Source organism: Pituophis catenifer, unplaced genomic scaffold, assembly GCF_029215685.1.
Source record: "Pituophis catenifer annectens isolate HBS135680 unplaced genomic scaffold, rPitCat1.0.hap2 SCAF_7, whole genome shotgun sequence".
NCBI lineage: Eukaryota > Metazoa > Chordata > Lepidosauria > Squamata > Colubridae > Pituophis > Pituophis catenifer.
The window spans coordinates 60,656,553-60,676,336 of NW_027256887.1; the positions used below are offsets into that span (position 1 = coordinate 60,656,553).

Consider the following 19,784-nt stretch of genomic DNA (forward strand, 5'->3'; position numbering starts at 1 on the left):
TGTCTGGCAAGGCCCAATAATATTTACCTGTCATTTAATGCCAAAATGTAAATCTCTATATGCTGAAAAGTTACAGCTTGTTACTGTTGCAATCCATATTCTTACTCATCCTGTCCATTAAAAGGAAAAGCAATTTCAGCATACTGTGCTACTGATTTAGATGAAAAAGCAGTACACATTTGCAAATTTAGAATTACAAACTCCTTAACAGAAATACTGAAACATTAATTCCTGATTAAGTGAACAGAATTTAATTTCTGTAATAAGTAAATAAGATATAGTCTGTAATACTGTCACTTCTGTAATATTGTATATGGCAGTCACAATAGCTTATAACTATTTGAAAATAAAATGTGCAATATTATAAAATTAACACAATCCATATTGAATACATAAAACAGGATGAAACATTACTAGCATAGCCTAATAATTTATTTAACCAAATTAACTGTTTAGCTCCCTTCACATTCAATGTTCCAAGCCAGTGGAATACTCTTATCTTCCTACAGTAAATCCCACTTTGAAAAAGACTGAGCAGCTAGATCAGGGGTCCTCAAACTTTTTGAACAGGGGGCCATTTCAGGGTCCCTCAGACTGTTGGGGGGCCAGACTGGCTAGGTGGGCGTGGCCAGGTGGTCATGTGACTGGGTGGGCATAGCCAATTTAGCAGTCCATTTTGCTAATTTAGCAGGGATCGCTTGGAGTGGATGTGGTGAGGAAACCCCCAAGATGGGGGGCTCAGCAGCGCTGATCCGCTGGCCAGCCAGCCCTTCCTGCCTCCCTCTCCAGTGGGGGGGGGAGGCGGCAGCTGCTGCTGTGCCCACTTCCTAGCTCGCTCGCATCTCGCCAGCCCCTTTGCCAACAGGCATACGAGCTCAGAAGAGAAATGTGGCGGGGGAGGGGGCAGGGCCTGCAAGGCAGAAGGCTGCCTTCAGTCCAGGGAAGGGACTGCAGCCTCGGGGCTCCGTCTGAAGGAGCTGCGTCACTCAGGCAGCGCCCCAAAAGCGCTGTGGAGCTGCTGCCTCACAGGATAGGGCGGAACTCTGCTCTCCCTGCCAAACAGCCCCAGTGAAGGAGGCACATCATTTGGGGTCTCTACCCCTGGCAGCTCCTGGATGGCAACTCCACTGCTGCTTGGCAGACCCACGCAGCCTGAAGGAAGTGAAGAGGCCAGTCAGAAAGGCACGTTCCCCTTGCGCACCACCGAGGCTGTCAGCAGCTTGCGCAGGTCCATTAGGCTGCGGCCATCGTGAGTGGGGAAAGCCAGATCCCCATTGGAGCCCTGGCTGCCCTGGCCCAGCAGAGATGGGGGGGGGGGGGAGAAATGCAATCCCAGCTGGGCTTCGGCGGCCATAGCACCGATCGGGATCAAGCTTTCCCCGCTCGCGGTGGCTGCCTTTTGCCTGCTGGAAATGGGCGTGTTTTTATTTCTAATCAGCCTTTCTATCTGGCAGCTTTGCCTCGGTGATGGCACTGGCCTAATGGACCTGCGCGAGCTCAAAAGTGCTTTTGGAGCGCTGCCTGAGTGATGCAGTTCCTCCTGAGGTCCCTACCTTGGACTGAAGGTAGCCTTCTGCCTTGCAGCCCCCCCCCCCCCCCGCGCATCTCCGTTCCGAGCTCATGCGCCTGTTGGCAAAGTGGGGCTGGAGAGACACGAGTGAACTAGGGAGTGGGGGCTGCAACAGCCGCTGATTTCTCCCCCCCCAAATCTCCCGCTCGGATTCTCTTGGCTGCCTGTCCTTCTCCCACTCAGCTGCCTGCTCTTGAAGGAGGACAGTGAGTGGAGACGGAGGGTTGCAGCCAAATTCCGGAAAGGCGCAGCTCGTGAGTAGCCAGGCTTCTTTCCACGCGAGCGGATAGTTGGCAGGGCACTACCCAAACCAGTGCCTGAGGCTCCAAGGCCCTCTTCCTCCAGCCTTAGAGTGGACGCTGCTTCATACCCCGCCCCACACGATGCTTCAGGGAAGCCCGGCCAGGTGCTGCGTGTTGGATCTGGTAGCAGATGGGGAAATGCCTCTCTTATCCCCATTTCCTGCAGGGCCTGCTGGCAAAGCGCCCCTCTCGTGCACCCACCGCTGCAGTCGGGTACATGAGGGAAACATGCGTCATGCACAGGCCAAGGGCAAGACCCGCAAGGGGGCCAAGGAGATGATCAGTGGTGACCTGATCTCCAACTGCAAGCCAAAAGAGACGGGAGGGAGTAGGCAGCCACCGCCCCACACCCTCCTCACCTTGTTTTCGCCTGCAGTGGGAGCAGTAGCCGAAGGCAGAGGCACAGGGGAGAGGAATGCAGTCCCGCGGCTGGGTGTGTCGGGCGATTACGTGCATTATCCCAGCCACATGGGATGGAGCAGGTGATCCGCATCACATTGCTTAGCGCATTGTAAACCGCCCTGAGTCTCCGGAGAAGGGCGGCATATAAATCAAATTTTTTTAAAAAAACATGCCTCACCCGCCCCTGCCCCCCTGCCTGCAGCTGATGCATGTGCTGCCGTCACCATGCCTGTTTCTTGGAGGGCCAGCTGCAGAGTCCCTGCTGCCAGACAGGGACTGTGCAGTTCCTGGCCGTCCCCCACACTCTCTGGCAGCCGCAGCAGGTGAGGCACCTCTTTCTCAGGCCCGTCAGCCAGGAAAATCCAGCCATGCGAGGAGTGAGTGGGAGTGGGGCTGAATCTCACCACTGCATGGGCCGATGATTGTGTTGGCGGGCTATATCCAGCCCGTGGGCCGTAGTTTGAGGATGCCTGAGCTAGATTAACCAACCCCTTTCCTCCCTCCCAATTACTTCACATTTACAGCTAATTTTCAAAGTACTTGTGTCTATATTTATAGTTATCACAAGTGCCCCTTAAATAAGAAATGCCTGTGATGATTCACTTAATGACTGCATCACTTAATCACCAAGAGTATTGCAACCATGAGCTAGGCTGAGCTGAAAAAAACTGAAGAGACGTCACCAGAGAGGCGGATCTTCAGAAGTTTTCAGCTCAGGACATAGAGCTAGAGTAAGGAATATCCCAGCCTGGCACCTCCCATTTCTGCACTATGGAGAAACTACCTGTATCTCCTTCCTTTAGTTGTTAAGGTTTAGTTACAGTTTGGGAAAGTGATAATGTAAATGAGTAGAAGCTGGAGGCATAGTGTAGGTCATCAACTTTAAAGTGTGTGGATTACAACTCAATTTCCCAGTGAGTGCACAGGTAGAGAATTTTGAGAACTGAAATCCACACATCGTAAAGTTGTGAAAAATACTGATGTAGATCACACCTAATATTGCAAGTGCTCAATAATGATGAACACACATTTGAAGGAAAACTTGTTTCTGTATTTTTTCTAAAGAGCAAGAGGAATTCTCAAAAGACCCAGAGTCCTTTTACTATGCTTTTTAAAGAGCATTTTTAATCTGCTTCTAACACATAATTTACTGCAGCATGATACTTGCATATGCGTCAGAATAATATAAAAATATATAACTTAAGGATCAGGTTATAAAACATATTTTAGATGTAAAAATTCATGTGATAAACGCCATAATCTATTTCTTCAATAGGTGAAGAATGCAAATGGAAGAATATTGTCACCTATAATTACCAATTATAGTAGCTTATATTGATGCTCAAGTTACATAGATGTCTCTCTCCTCCCTCTCTCTCAGACAATGCTTGTTCCACAAAATGCAAACTTCAGAAACCAAGAGAAACTTTCAAAAATAAGTTTTTATCTTACATAAAACAAAGTAAGCACAATTCTGCTTGAGCAATCTAATCTAAACACCATTATAGAAAAATAAATTTAAGAATGGACTCACTTTGGTCTCCCCTGCCCCCCAAAAAGGGAAGAAAACAAAGGAAGTTTTAATGCAGCTGAAAGCAAGCAAATAAACGGTTATTGGTTGGTGTGGGCAGCATATGAAAACAGTATGCTTTGCTATGAACCAGTTTCCATGGATTTTGGCTTGAGATATAACTGTCTAGGCCAAGCTAGCTGCTTATGCGTAAACAGTAAAGTATGCAGACCTTTAAAATTAAAACTGTTTCACCATGTATTGTCGAAGACTTAGTGCTGTGAACTACTCTCATGTGCTCTTGCATTTTAGGAGGAAAAGATATATTTTATTATTAGAATTGCAACACAGTAATGAAATGCTATAATTCATCTTAGCCAAAACCCAAAGAAACTGTATTTCCAGCATTTGCTTCCACAAGACAGCAGCTCTGAATGAGACTTACAAATGCAGATAAAACATTTATTTCAATTTATGCTTGTTCGATCTAAAAATAGATGTTTGAATAATGCTAATCAGGACAAAACAACAGTTTTGCAGTCAGATTAAACTACTACAATTGAATATGGAAGTAATATCAAACTTGCTTTAAAAATACCAGTATAATCCTTTTAACATACGCAGTAAAAATATTAAAAAACCTCATGAGATACATACACCATTAGGCTAATCCCATCAATTGAAAAAATAATACAAAGAATAGAAAAACAATAGTAAACAAAAGAAATACAAGAGAAAAATATGTACAATCTAGTTTTTACACCAATACTCTATTGTTCTTCAAACTTATTTAACCAGGCTTCTAATATGACCACATCCTGTTTGATACACTGTCTTTGCTTCTTTAAACTTCTCTCTAAGGAGCTCATCAACTCCATCCTACTGTAGCTTTACTGTATTTTCCCTTTCTTATCTCATTTTCCCACTCTATATATTTGTTTGTTATTCAATCCTCATTCATTCTCTATCGAAATGACTAAAAACTAAAATGAACTAAAAATCCAGTTCACCATCCTATCAAAAAAGCTGATGAAAAACAGCAAGGAATTTATATACTACACATATTACTATTGTAAATGGTTAGCAGCTACAGGGAATGAATATTTAATTTTTAATTGGTGAACATAAAATCTCTTATTTTTAAACTAGCATTGGGTTTTTCTCCCCTTTTTCATTTTTTATTATATTATACTGAGTCACAAAATATCCCTAGGGATATTATTGTTGCCAGATGCTTCAGTTTTGAGCTGAAAAACCTCTAGTCTTATTTGTAAATCTTACAATCTATATCTACAGGGGACAAGTTGCATTACTTCATCCAATTCAATGCAGCCAATTTCACCAGGATGTTTGAATTTGACCATAATTATTGTTTCAAGTAAACCACGGGTGTGCCATTTTTCTTGGACTGAGAACTATGTCTGACCTTTGGCAAACTGAGGTATGTAAGTCAATTAGCAGAAAGAGCTAAGACAAAATCTTGATTTCCTTAAATGATTTACAAAACTTTAACTGGAGCCCTAGGTTATGATTCCTACGTGTAATCGAAATTTGATTTCTACAGTGATCACTTAAAAATTTTTCTCAAGGCTATACCTGTTGCTCCCAAGCCATGGAGGAGAAGTACATTCCTGTTTCTAGATAGTGTACACATTTTTCTTCCAATAAAAAAAAATACTCAGTACACAGCCTTCATCTGGAGAAACAGACAAGACAAACAGGTATATTTTGACTCCTTGATCCACATGGGGTGGCCTATTTTATGGGGCTCAAACTCTGCTCTTGAAGCAGGTAATTGGAATCTATTGGCAGAATTTGGTAGATTTAGGAAAAGAAAACAAGGAAAGCATAATGTAATCATAATAAAACTTCCAACAGAAGTTCTAATTAACAGAAGCCAGGATCAGCATGTGGTAGGATTCAACTGACTTTAGATGATCTAGAAACCCAAACAGAAACAGATCTGGTTAGCATATGGAGGTGAACTATCTGAAAGTCTAAATGATAGATTATTTTAGGAAATTAATGGCAAACCACTTCCACTTTATAGGTTTGTCATTATGAGGAAAATAGACAGGAACATTATGTACGCTGCCTTGAGCTGTATACAATGAAAGGGGAATAGTAACCTAGTAAGTTACATTTAAAAAATGAATAGATATATCAGTTAACAGGAGTTGCACTTCATCTGAAGGCAATTTTGAAAGAAGGAGAAGAGGAGAAAATAGTATTTTCTAAAAATAAATATTGAGAATCAGAATGGTCTTCAGTAAAAACTTCTGCATATGCCAGGAATTACATGAATCAAAGGTTGTGCTAGTATCCAAACAACTTTTCTTAACTAGCATGTTTGGGGAAAAAATGATTACTTGTATGAGTAGTAGCATATATATTTACACAAAGTTTTGTAAAACACAAAGAGAGATGGAATTTCAGATATTATTGTTTGGAAGATACATGTTTCCAGAATGTGCTTTGAAGCAATGAAGTTCTAAAACAAGCCTTATTATATTGAAAAAGAAAACCCAGAAATTGTCCTGTTCTGTTTGTAATTAGAATAATTTGTAGGAAGTATAGAAAAAGTATAATTTATATTATTATTGGAGGAGAGATGATCTTATAATGCTTAAACGAATCATTGCTGCAAAAGAAGACCTTTTAGGCTGAAAAACAGAGAAATATTTTTGTGTAATGTCTACAATGTGAGTCTTTGATCAAAGAATAAGGTTCATCTTCCCCATTCAGACCATTACCTTAGGACTACTATTCTCTTTTAACCACATCTGTCTAGCAAGTTTGTTGCAAAGAAAAAAATGGGCGTGACTTCATTTAAGTCTGCTACCCTGAGGTAAGAGGGCTGCAATGTAAGTATGCATTTTGAATTAATTAATAATATATATATATATATATATATATATATATATAAGTTCTTTCAATATAATTTTGTTCTTAAAGTACAAATAATGGTCTTCAGATCTTGGTTTTATAAGCTTTGCATTCTTGTTACAGAAGCCAAACAAATTAAGTTTATATTTGATATACTCCAAGAACTTTTATGATTTTTCTGTTTCAAATAGAAAGCAATTGAAGTAAACATATAGGCAATTATTAAAGTTGTACATATAACTTTACATACTCGTGTTAATGCTATATAATAATCTTGTCACAACGTAGCAGAATTCTTTCATCAGTAATGTTATCAGTAATCCAAATATATTTTTAACATACTAACACACGACAGTTTTTAATTCAGTGAGTTAGTCCACATGAAACACTGTGCTAAAAGTGTGGGTTGATAAAAAAAGAGTGTGTAGTAAAGATGCCTAGAAGTATATATTTCATTAACAAAACACTCCATATCCTATGGGAAACTAGGAGACCAATATAATTGATGGAAAAGGAATATAAAAGAAAGTGGATTTTGGATTGTGAGAGGTAAGTAAAAGCCTACTGAGGAGAGAATGTCATCACAGCTCACAGTGATCTGAAAATCATTCAGTCAAGTCTTACGATTTCTAGATAATGATGATAAAAGTACTGAAGAATTGCTGTGAACTACCTTAAAACACAGTTGTTTCAAGATGCAGTACTGGGAGTCTCTTAAATAAATCAGTATCATTTGGATTACAGAATATGACAAAAGAAAAACATCCCATAACAATTAAATTTAATTGCATTATCAAAAGTAATTCACTATGATCTTTATGCACTTTCATTAGACTATAGTATACTGCTGCAGAGTAACACTATAGTTTAATTACAGCTCCTGGTGCATATAATAGTACTTACTTGGATTTGTTGAGGACTGAAATGCTAAGACTCATATTTCATAACAAATGCACCTGAGATAAATATAGAACATTAATAGAGAGAACTTAGTTTGTAAACTACTGCAATTCTATTTGCAAAAAGGTGGCAGCTTTTCAATGCTGTTGGCAGTACCTGTACACCATACTATATCCATCGAAATACCTTTTAATGGTTTGCTCCAAATCTCACTCAGAAATAAGCCACCGTGTTCAATGATACTTACTTCCTAGTATGTTTAAAATTGGATATACTAGCAGTTTAACATTAACATAACTAAATAATGAATTCCTTAAAAAGGAAGTTAAGAGTTCATCCACGTTTACTCACAAGTGCTTTGTATCATATTCTATTAAGGCCCTTCTTAAATAAACATGACTCACTGTTTGTTTTCTTCACCAGGAGGTGGAGTCTTGCCATGCCCTTCCATTACAAAATCCTCATGTTCCATCTGCGAAGGCAAGCATTGTAGGTCAGCACGGATGAAACAAAGTATATGCTGTCCTATGTGCCCCTCTTCCTTGACAGTCAATTATCGTATATATACGTTATCCCATTGCAAAGACTGTTAATTCAGTTTAACAAGATCCACTCCAACAGTCATTACACCAATATCATACATGGTTTTAGTTATGTTGATAGATGATAAAGACAAGAATTATTATTTTTTCCATTATAAGGAGGTGTTCTTTTTGTTGTTGTTGTAGCGACTATTAACCTCCCTTAGCAATACCCAGCAGAGAAAGAGCATGGGCAAACCAATAGTTAAGTGGAGAATTCGAGAAAAAGATAAAAAAACAAAGATGGGATGCTACTATTTATAAAAAAAACGGAAATAGGTTAGGCTATATAAAGAAGTGACAAATCACAAAAATCATTTTCTTCACAAATTTTTTTTAAAAAAATTCTTTGCAAATACTACAGAAGTTTACTGTGATCAAGTTCCACACTCTAGTAGACCAAGCTTCACTATCATCCAAGATTGACTACTCTGAATGTTGTCTATATAGAACATTCTTTGGAATAGGGAATATCATGTAAAGGAAGCGACCAAACTTTTACTCTGATATTAATATGCATTAGGAGTGAATATATAGTTAGTGTATTCATATTATGCAATCATATTGCTTTTGATGTGTAGAAAAGCAAAGAGATTTCTCTCTTGCAAGCTTTCTGCTCCACAAAGGAAAGAAATAATCAGGCAAAGGCAAGATTGTCTACTGAAATCCTTGCATTTTGTTCTCTCTCCCACCTCCCAAGCTGAGATTGGAGAAGAGTTTTCCAGAGAATACTGTAAGATATTTGCAGTGTGCCTGCAACTCCCAGGCCTGTGTTGCCAACAGGACTGCACTGCTTTCAATGTGTATCAAAACAGTAGAGGTACATATCTATGGAGATTCTCAATCATTCAGGTCATGATTGTCTCAAAGATGCTTTTTCAAAATGCAACTGGACTTTCTTTCTTTTTCTTGAAGACGTTTCGCTTCTCATCCAAGAAGCATCCTCAGTTCTAACTGAATGCTGGGTAATGGAAGGATTTATATTCCTTACAATCATGTGGTTATTACATGTCCCTACATGTACAGGTACATGATTCAATTTACAATCATAACAGAGTCTGCCCACTACAGTGATAAGTCATGTTGATTGTAAAATAGATTGTGACCGACATAAATTTTATGACTTTTTATTTAGATTATAAGATAACACTTATAATTAAGGAAAAGAAAGAAACTGAATGTTTTTTGACTTGGGACTTATTTTATCAATGGTTAGCTGACAAAAACAGGAGCTAGAAACAGGGAAACATATGGAAGGATTGGTGATATAAGGAAAGTATGTTAAATTGGTTAAACAAAGACTATGGTTATTATTATAATTGATACTTAATGTAATATTGTTGTAAATATGTTATTTACTAAAATGATCTGTACCCAGACAACACACTGATTGAAATCGGAATTTTTGTAAGTTATAAAATAAAATAAAAACTTATTATAAAATTTTTTAATGACTTTTTGTTTTTGGAATGGTCACTAAATGAACCCAATGTTTTGCTCTGGGGTGTTTTTGCCAAAAAACTTGGAAGTAAATAGCAGTTCTTAACAAGAATGTTGTAAATTGCAGTCTTGTAAGTGTGGGATGTTGCAAATGGCTGTAAATGTGAGCCGGATGCTGAGCGCTTGAAATGCAGTCATGTGACAGTGTGGGGGGCCTCTGTCAGAACTTCGGAACTGGGTCATAATTACCTTTTGAGGCATTCAGAACTTTAAAGTTGCTAAGCAACTGGTTAGCAACTGGTTGTAAATTGAGATCTACTTGCAAGCAGGCACTTGAGTATTCCAAAGAGCAGTGGAGAATAAATAGTCTTCTTTCCAACCCAAAGCAAAATTGAGGCCATTTATACTTAGTAGCTGCTTTGCTTACTGGTGGAGTTGCTAGCCACAATTAGGGATTACTTGTAGAACAGTTGACAATATCTAAGAAAAGATCCTTCTGCTTATACTTGTGAGATTCAGTCTATCCAGTTTATTATAGTCATTTCCAAATGGATGTTCCACTATGAAAATATGTTTTCTTAATATTCCACAATACTCTGCTAAGGGAGGGGTGTCAGAAGGAGGAGACTGCAGACAGAAATTACTTTTTTCTCTTCCCCTCTCCCTAATAAAGTGGAGAGATTGGAGAAAAAGACATTTTAAGAAACTAAACTGTTCTTTTATATATTGAAAACAATGTGATCATACCAACAGAGGGAAAAGGTTAGGCAAAAGAGAAATTGCCCACAGAAATCACTTGTTTCCTCCCTTCCCCCCAGAGCAGAGAGATTTCAAGAGAAAAATTGTTGAAATAACACACTCGTGGCTTCCAAACCCTGGCTGCCGGTATAATCATGTTGCTTTCAATGTATAGAACAGCAAACAATTGACTTGTAATTCCTTTCTCTCCAATCTCTCTCCTCTGAAAGGGATTAAAAAAAGAAGAAAAACCTATAGGTCAGGCACAGGACAACACATACTGACTATAATGAAGATAATTGTAATAGCACTTACACTGATATACCACTCCATAGTGCTTTAAAGCACTCTCTGGGAGATTTACAATGTCAGCAAATTGCCCAACAATCTGGATACTTATTTTTCCAACCTTGGAAGGATGGAAGGAAGACAATTTTGAGCCCTGTCAGGATCGAACTCCAGGCTGTGGGCAGGTAGCCTGCAGTACTGTATTCTAACTGCTGCACCAATAGGGCTGACTAAGTACCACCATCATGACTAATGGACATTGTGAAAACTTAAGTGATTATAAACAGACCATAAATGTAATTTTCAGCATTATTATAACTTTGAACAGTTGCTGAAAAAATGGTCGGTAAGTGTGGACAACTCACTTATACATTGGACTTATACACACAATTTTGTAACAGAAATTGAAATATCTTTTGATACCATTTTGTCAGTGAGGCCCAAATATTTTTACATTCCATGCTGATGTTGTTCAAAGAAACTGGAATTGTCTGTAGACCTCAATGAAGATCTACTCCACTCCACGTTTAACTAGATCTTAGCAAAATGTAAACGCAGTTCTTAAGGGAAACAGAACTTTTCTGACTAAATCAAACTAATATGGACACAAATCATTGCACAAGTGCAATGCTAAAAATGGATTATGACAGTTTCATAATAAAGCGCAGTAGTGTCCTTATTGATACATTTCTGAAGAGATAGAACAGTATCAAAGGAAAAATGATAATAATTTCTATCTTCTTCCCATCAACAATACAGCATTTGTAGGCATCATGGACATACGATCATCCAAATGATATTCATGGAACCCCATGAACACTTGCTGTATAGAACAAAACTGGCCTGAACCCTCGCTGTATAGAACAAAATTCACAAATTTTTACCAATCCATTTTCATGAATGTCAAATGATGTAAATAAATGCCCAGTTAATTTTGCCAATGGAAATAAAACAATCAAGAAATACATGTAAGAAGTGTCAGAGTAGTCAGATCTGTTGTAGACTGCTTAAGAAAATGTAATTAAGTGTGAGCATTACTAGAAACCAGAAAGCAAATACACATTATAGTACTTCTTCATTTTCTGAACAATGAATGGCTTTAAAAACAGTCCCATTCTTAGCTATCACTTACTTAAAAAATTTCACACAGTTAATTGGGCTACTACTTCTCTCACCTCTTCATCTCCAAGTATTGACAGAATTCTCAAGACTCATAAAGAGCTATGAGATGCTTTGAAGTCTAAGTTGTTACTGGACTTAGTGATAAGCTCTTATCTCCAGCAGACAAACATTATTTGGTTGTGTAACATAAGATGGCTAATTTTAAACTCCTCTCTTACAGCTTGTTAAAATTGTTAAAAGGTTACAAATATTAAAACCCAATTTATTTGAATTCACTTTAAAAGCAAATTCCAACATTTAAGGAATTCTTATATATGCAAGTGCATAGAAAAACATAAATATGTCTGGTACTTATTTATGACAAGTATTATAAAAGTGCTAAAACTGCTAGACACTATATATAAATTATATACCAAAATATATTCCAACAGTTTATCATTTGTGGTTTATAATATATTCAATACATAGAAAGAAGAATATTAAAAGGGAAGGAGAAGAGGAAATATTCAATTAAATTACAATAGGGAGACAGCATTTAAATATTTGAATATAAACAGAACAGCCTGACTATCATATGTAAGAGCATTTGAGAAGGAAGGAGAGGCACAAGGAAAGAGAGCAGACAGGCAAAAACTTAATTAGAAGACTGACTCCTGCAGAGTAAATTGCTTCAGGGAGAAAGAAAGAAAACAGGGAGAAAGAAAGAAAACAGGACACAAAAGAGCAAAATCAGTAATGTAGAGGTATTTTCATTTTAACAAATACTTTAATAAAAAAGGTATAATTCTAGACAGGTCCAAAATCCAAATTATTTAATTTCATCCAACTGTCTCTAAAAGCTAAACATTTATGAGCATAATCTTTAATATTTTTCTCCTTAAATGCAAGGAAAGTATACTACTAAGTCACTATATACATATTTAAGACAATTTTCTGAAGGGAGAGGAAGGAAGGCAGTGAAGATCATTCCAGAAATGCTTCCCTTTTCCAACTCCAAAGAGCCATTAATATCAATTGACCTATGTTATGTATCCTATAGGTTAGTTTGCTTTTAAATACTATTTGTTATATTTTAAATCCCAAATTTTTATCAATGTTTTAAAGTTGTTTTAGGAGGATTGTTATACTGACAATGATGTGTAAGAAATGTAGTATTAAAAACAAGTTCGAAACCCATGCACATCCCAGTGCTAAAGGATTTATAATTTTATTCCTGAAGCTCATACTTACACAAAGAACTACTGTAGTACACAAAGACTACTAAACCAGCTAAACTGTACAATGATCATATTTGATATGTTTAAGTATAACTGAAGCAAAAAATAAAGCCTCTGCAATTTTATTAGTCAATGCCATTAAAAAAACCTATACTAAAAAGCTAGTTAAATGCTTCAATGAGCCTGATAGTTATCTTCCCACCTCCCATTTCAGGAAATTCTTTATGTTGTTCTTTGATATAAATGTCCAAGATTGTCCTATCACAAGTTAAGAAATGATCTACTCATGTCTACATTTCAAAACAAGTTAGTGTTCTATTTTTGAAATAAAAATATATTTGCGTATATTAGTCCTTAATAAGATCTTATGAGAATGAAAAAGTTCACCTTTGCAATTTGATTGTATATGACTTTTAAGTCTTTACTGTACTCAGCTAATATAATAAACTCTGATCAATTAGCTATATCTTCACAACTTAAACATTCGTATACAAGTATCCAGTGTCCAACCAATATTCTTCTCTAAGTTTTATAGCCTTAAGTATCATGAAATGTGAATCTAAGTATTATTTATTAAATACTTTTTATATCATACATTGATCTATAGCAATCAAAAGTTTTGGAATCAAATATAAAACTTGCACTTTCTGGACTTCCAAACTGGAAATGTTATTGGTTTCTCTCCAGTTGAGTTGGATTCCTGTTAACTTGCATAAATACATCTAAGCACTTTTCTTGGCATGATTCATTCTATTGCCTTCTTTGAGGATGTTTTTTTTCCTATGATTTCAGACAACATTAACTAGCTTCCTGCCTTCTTTATCTGAGATACAAATGGTCAACTCCAATGTGAGGCATTGTAGGAGTTATAGGGAAGAGGGAAGGTAACTTTTTGTATCAATTTTACTGGAAATGGGGGAAAGTCCTTAAACAGAATTAATACAATGTTCTTTGCACAAGTATTAGATTTTTAAAGCAAGGTAATCTAAAATCAACAACAAACATAAATGGTATTGTTTTTAAGCCATTAATACATAGGTCCTCAAAGTAAGGCCCGCAGGCCACATGCGGCCCACCGAAGCCATTAATCCGGCCCACGCAGGACCACGAGGCTGACCCACCCACATCGCCCCGCTCACCCTTCAGCCAAACGCAGGACTTACCTTCATGAGCCCTGAAGGCTGGAACTGAAAGGTAAGGTCAACAATTTTTGCCTGCAGAATGCTGCTGGAGGTGGGGGAGGTGAAAAATGTGGTGCACAGACAACCCAGGAGGCAAAAAAAAAAAAAAAAAAAAGGGTGAAAACGGACCATTTTTGCCTGTTTTTGGCCTGCAGAATACTGCTGAAGGTGGGGGAGGTGAAAAATGAGGTGCACAGATGCCCTAGGAGGCCAAAAAATGGGTGAAAACTGCCTGTTTTTCACCTCCCCCACCTCCAGAAGATAAAGAGAGCAGACAGAGAGAGAGAGAGAGAGAGAGAGAGGACACACACACACACACACACACACACACTTGATTGTCAGCTCCTTGGAGCTGAGAAGAATTGCTACAATACTAAAGTGGGCCACTAGACTCCTAAAAAACTGAAAAAATGATCTAGTAAAAAGAAAAGTCAACCAAAAGAGCAACATGCAAACAAAAGCAAATAAAACAACCACAGGAGCAAAACAAATTAAAGTTTAATTTGTGTACATAGTTTAATGGACTGTTAAATTGGCCACACCCACCTAGTCACATGATCTAGCCACGACCACCCAGCTGGTCTGGCCCCCCCAACAGTCTGAGGGACCGTGAATTGGCCCTGTTTAAAAAGTTTGAGGACCCCTGCATTAATATATTTCAAAAATATTAAAAATATGCAATGAAGGGCAACATTTCATAGATTGGAGAAAGGATGACAGCTGTATGTAGAAAGCAAGTTATTCTGTACAGATTTTTAAAGAAAATAATGAGCTGATTGGTAAAACAGATTTTGAACTTTTTTTTCTCTTCCCACTATAATATGTATTTAGGCAATGCAAATTAGTTTGCTTTTATTTTTCAGGCTAATTGAAACAAATAATTTTTGCATTATAGATGAGAGATATAGATAAGTAAAATCATTCCAGAATATCAAGAGGAAATTAAGCTCCAAAACTAAACTGGTTAGTTTGAAAATAAATTCTAGGAGGTCAAGATATCAAATATATATCAAATATATATCTATATCTATATCTATATATCTGTATCTATATATATTTAAATCAGAAGAATGTCTAAAATAGTTTGAAAAGTATTTCTATACTTTAAACTGCTGCAATCCTACAATCAGTAAGAAGATATGTCAAATGATACATTTCTGGTCATTCTCTTCTCATCAGTGGTGCAGGGTGGAAGGAAAACTGCATAAGTAACTTCCCCAACATCAGAGTTATTGTTATTACTGTTATATTTTTAATCCCCAGCTATCTATCTATGGTAAACATAAGGCAACAATCATACCTAATACACCTGATTCTTATTTTGCCTCCAACAACAGCCCTATGAGATAAGCTGGGTTGGGAGGAAGAGGCTGGCCCAAGTTATCAAGATGGCTTTCATGCCTAGAACTCAGGGGTTCCTGGTTTCTAGAGGTCAGCAGTTTAACCACTGCACTGAAATGGCTCTCCAATTGCAAAAGACAGAACAGATAAGCTTTGGATCTGCAAAATTCAGTCCTCACAAAAAATGATAATGTCAGGGAGAAATGACATTTATTTCAAATACTTTTATTCCACTTTAAGTTCACTATGTGGAAGTGTTCCAAGATTTATGAAAGGATAGATAACACTACTCTGTCTGCCAAGTGTTTGCCTCATTCATCTTAATAGCTTAAGCCTGAGTTTAGTTAACCAAATTAATTCCACAATAATATTCAGTTAATTGCCAAGAACTTTAAAGCACGGCAAGCCATACAGTGTAGTGTATAGCAATTATTTAACAGACAGTTGCTAGTAAAACTCTCCAATTAGGAGCTGGGGAAGAATTGAACCTTCTAGTCAATGTTGACTTCTGGGAACTTCCTGGACAACTCCCTTCAGCTTTCTTAGCAACATTTTTTGAAGTGGTATGTTGTTGCCTTCTTCCAAGAGTCTGAGAGAAAATGAATAGCCCAACATCAGCTGGTTTTGTGCCTAAGGTGTAATTAGAACTCAGGGTCTCCCAGTTTCTAGCCTGACACTTTAACCACTACAGGAATCTATATCTTAGCAATACAGTACATAAATTGATTTTTAGATATTCAAAGACTTGCAAAGATTTTGATGTACTGATGTACATGTTTTCTTTCAGCTCCTTTAGTGGGATGGCTGGACAACTCAAGAAGCAAGGAGTTTGGGAAACAGAAAACTGTTATATGACAATTTGAAAAAGAGCTGCAAACAATTTGCTATGACAAAATGGCAGGAGAAAGAAATAGGTTCTAAACCTTGAGACAAATATACCTACGGTTAGTTTTTTAGACTCTACAAAAGCTGTTTTAATTTGCCATTAAGACTATTTTGTATCACTACTAAGAGATTAACTGTGTAGCTAGTCCTCAATTTACAATCACAATTTGGACCAGAATTTTGGTTGCTAAGCAATGCAATCGAGTCATCACCTGACTGCACCCTATGTTACAACCATTTTATCATGCTTCTTAAGTGAATCATAAGGTTGTTAAGCAAATCCAGCTTTCCCAATTGATTTTGCTTTTCAGCTGGTAAGGTCACAAATTGTGATCATAGGACCACAAGACAATGCAACTGTCAAGCACCCAAATTGTGATTGTGTGTATGTGTGTTGCTGCGGTTGTAACTTCGAGGATGGATCATAAGTCACTTTTCTGAGGTCTTCATAACTTTGAACCATTGTGAAATGAACAGTTATAACTTAAAGTCTATCTACTGTGGCTTAGGTATAAACTTGATCTTTAGTATCTGATTTCCAACACTAGGTTGTCCCTCATACAATTTACTCCAGTTGGTGGACGATAGGAAGGAATATCTTTATGAAAGATCAATGCTTTTTAGTAAGAAAATCATTACAGGTAGTCCTTGACTTACAACCATTTGTTTAGTGACTTTTGAAGTTATAATGGTACTGAAAAAATGGGATAGATTCACTTTACAACTATCTTGCTTAGCAACAGAAATTTTGGGATCAAATGTGGTCGTAAACTGAGGACTACCTGTATTGGAAAATATCTAACTTCAATGTTGTGCTAATGCAAGTAGACAGTATCAACCCAATTGGATTAATGTTCTGAAATATAAAATTCTTTAAATTAGCAATTGACCACAAAAAATTGAGTACACAAATATAACATTCTATACTTTAGGACAAGGCAATCATAATGCCGTAAAGAACAGTGCAATCCTTTTTATTCAGTCTCTAAAATGAAGTTTGGAATCTCAACACAGCACTTTTCTGCAACATCTTAAAGTAGTTATTCATTATCCCAGGGGGAAAAAAGGAATATTTTAAGATGTTTCAAGCTAAGAGTTATGTTTGCACTCCTGCACAGTGGCAGTGTCTATCCTTTTTGGCTTAATACAACCACTATCACATAATGCGTGAATTTCAGATAGTAGAGAATAAAACTCTCTAGAAATTTAAAGTTTAATCAGAACATAAATTCAAGGAAACAGGGCATGTCTTAGAGACTACAACTTCTCAAAAATTATTGGCAACAAACCGTGATATCAAAGCTGTTCTAGAAGTAACACAAAATAATTTGGTAATAATTCTAAGTTGTCACAGCAGCTTAAATTTTTTATGTCAGTCTTACAAATCCACAGAAGTTATTAACTGAATATCAGGTAGTCCTCGACATACAAGAGTTCATTTAGTGGCTGTTCGAAGTTCCAATGACTCTGAAAAAAGTGGTTTATGAACATTTTTCGAACTTAATGACTATTGCAAAATCCATGGCCACATGATCAATATTCAGATTCTTGGCAACTGATTCATATTTATGACGGTTGCAGTGTCCCTGGATCATGTGATCACATTTTGCAACCTTCTGATAAGCAAAGTGAATGGGGAAGCCACATTTACTTAACAAGTATGATACAAACTACACAACTGCAGTGATTCACTTAACAATTATGGCAAGAAAGGTTGTAAAATGGGGCAAAACTCATCTTGCTTAGCAACAGAAATTTTGGGATCAATTGTAGTTGTAAGTCAAGGACAACCTATAATTAGTTTTAGGAATTTTAAGTTTACTGGAAAGATAGTAAGTGGATAAGTGGAGGTATGTTCTGTGTAACACAATTTCAGATTTATTATTATTATTATTAATTCAACTTTTCATGTTTGCATGAACTGGATTGCTGCAGTAAATTGGGTTTTGCTGCTTTCTCTTGTGAAATTCCTTAAAGGAATCTTATTTCTGAGTAGTTTACTGGTGATCTTTTAAGACAGTTTTCTCAAACACCAGTCATTTGCTGGGAGTTTCAGGAGAAAAGAAGTTAAGAGTTGCTTTTTTCTGAGTGAGTTTGAGGGAAGCAGAAAGAAAAGATGTTGTAGGGCTGAGTTTGAGGAATCAGATCTAAAACCAAGAGAGGGGAAGCAATAAGGTAAAATTGGCAGAGAACATTTATTTAGTTGTGTGAAGATTGCCTTCTGCAGTTGTGGGTGCTTCATAACTGAAGTTTTCAAAAATAGATTGGACAACCATTTGACTGGGATGGTGGGACATTCCTGCCTTGAGCGGGAGGTTGGGTCCAAGGTCCCTTCCTCCCCATGATACTGTGATTGAAAGATTGTTGATTGAAGGATGCTGAAGATTTGTTCTTAGTTCTACTCTGTGCAGCACATTTGATTTTTGGGTATTTTTGTATCTCCTCCAATTCTTAATCCATCTCCCCCTCTCTCTCTCCCTCCCCCCCCCCCAAACTGCTGGTTTTAGGATGCAGGTCTTAGGCACAGGCAACCTACTGCATTAAACTATTATTTTAAATCCCAACAATATTATTTTTATTCAAAAATCTCTGATAAAACTGGGATGGGGTGGTGGAACTCTCCTAGTGCTTCTTGAACTCTTGGTGGCTTCCAACAACAGTTACCATAATACCCTTTTGGATGAATTTCAGGGTTTATGGACCAGTTGTATCTTTTGTATTTTTAATTCTTCCTCCCATTCAAGAACAGATAGGGATATTCTAAACACCTACCTCTAGCCATGAGATCCTAGGAAAAAGCACATATGTTTTAAGGCATTGCTAATATATAAAACATGAGCACCTTTGCTTGCTCAAAGAATTTGTTTTCATTGACTCCAACTGCAAAGTACCGAATTATTCAGTAATAAATTAGTTAACTTTCAAGTGCTATAAAACTATTCTATATTATTATAGTATGTTAAATTTTATTATTATTTATTTTATTAATTCAACTTATATATCGTCCTTCTCCCCAGGGAGACTCAGGGCGGTGGACAGCCAAACTTAAAACACATATAGTACAAAAGTTAAGAAAAAACTAAAATAAATTAAATCATCGGCATTTCCAATTTAAAATCCCAGATCTGCAAAATTGAAAAGTTCCCAATTTAAAACACAGAATCAATAAAATCAAAATTTTAAAAACCCCATTAAAACCATTTAAGCTAGGCCAGCTTGTTGGAATAAATAAGTCTTCAGGGCCTTGCAGAAAGCGCGGAGGTCCGGGATCAGTCGTATTCCAGGAGGTAGCTCATTCCACAGGTTGGGTGCCCCCACAGAGAAGGCTCTCCCCCTGGGGGCCGCCAGCCGACATTGCTTGGCCGACGGCACCCTGAGGAGGCCCTCTCTGTGCAAGCGTACTGGCTAGTGGGAGGTTATC

The 19,784-nt window shown here is 37.4% G+C and overlaps 1 protein-coding gene and 1 long non-coding RNA gene across 11 annotated transcripts in view; one reads left to right on the plus strand and one right to left on the minus strand.

Annotated features, from left to right (window-relative positions):
• The window catches only part of TNRC6B (trinucleotide repeat containing adaptor 6B), a 142,259-nt gene that overhangs the window by 112,365 nt on the left and 10,110 nt on the right, over positions 1 to 19,784 (minus strand). For 6 of the 9 annotated variants that reach the window (XM_070947217.1, XM_070947210.1, XM_070947213.1 and 3 more), the window contains one exon: positions 7,975 to 8,042. The exons of 1 other annotated variant lie outside the window; for it this stretch is intronic. In XM_070947217.1, coding sequence (XP_070803318.1) covers positions 7,975 to 8,042 — 68 coding nt within the window. Of the gene's footprint in view, positions 1 to 7,573; positions 7,627 to 7,974; positions 8,043 to 11,749; positions 11,808 to 19,784 lie in introns of those variants that run through there. 2 more of the 9 variants (XM_070947212.1, XM_070947215.1) reach the window with 2 other exon arrangements.
• Positions 12,388 to 16,407, plus strand: LOC139319664 (uncharacterized). Of its 2 annotated transcripts, none has more exons than XR_011600635.1 (3): positions 12,388 to 12,482; positions 13,981 to 14,150; positions 16,266 to 16,407. It is a non-coding gene; the product is annotated as an uncharacterized lncRNA (long non-coding RNA). The 2 variants fall into 2 exon arrangements; XR_011600634.1 differs by lacking the exon at positions 12,388 to 12,482 and adding an exon at positions 13,757 to 13,840.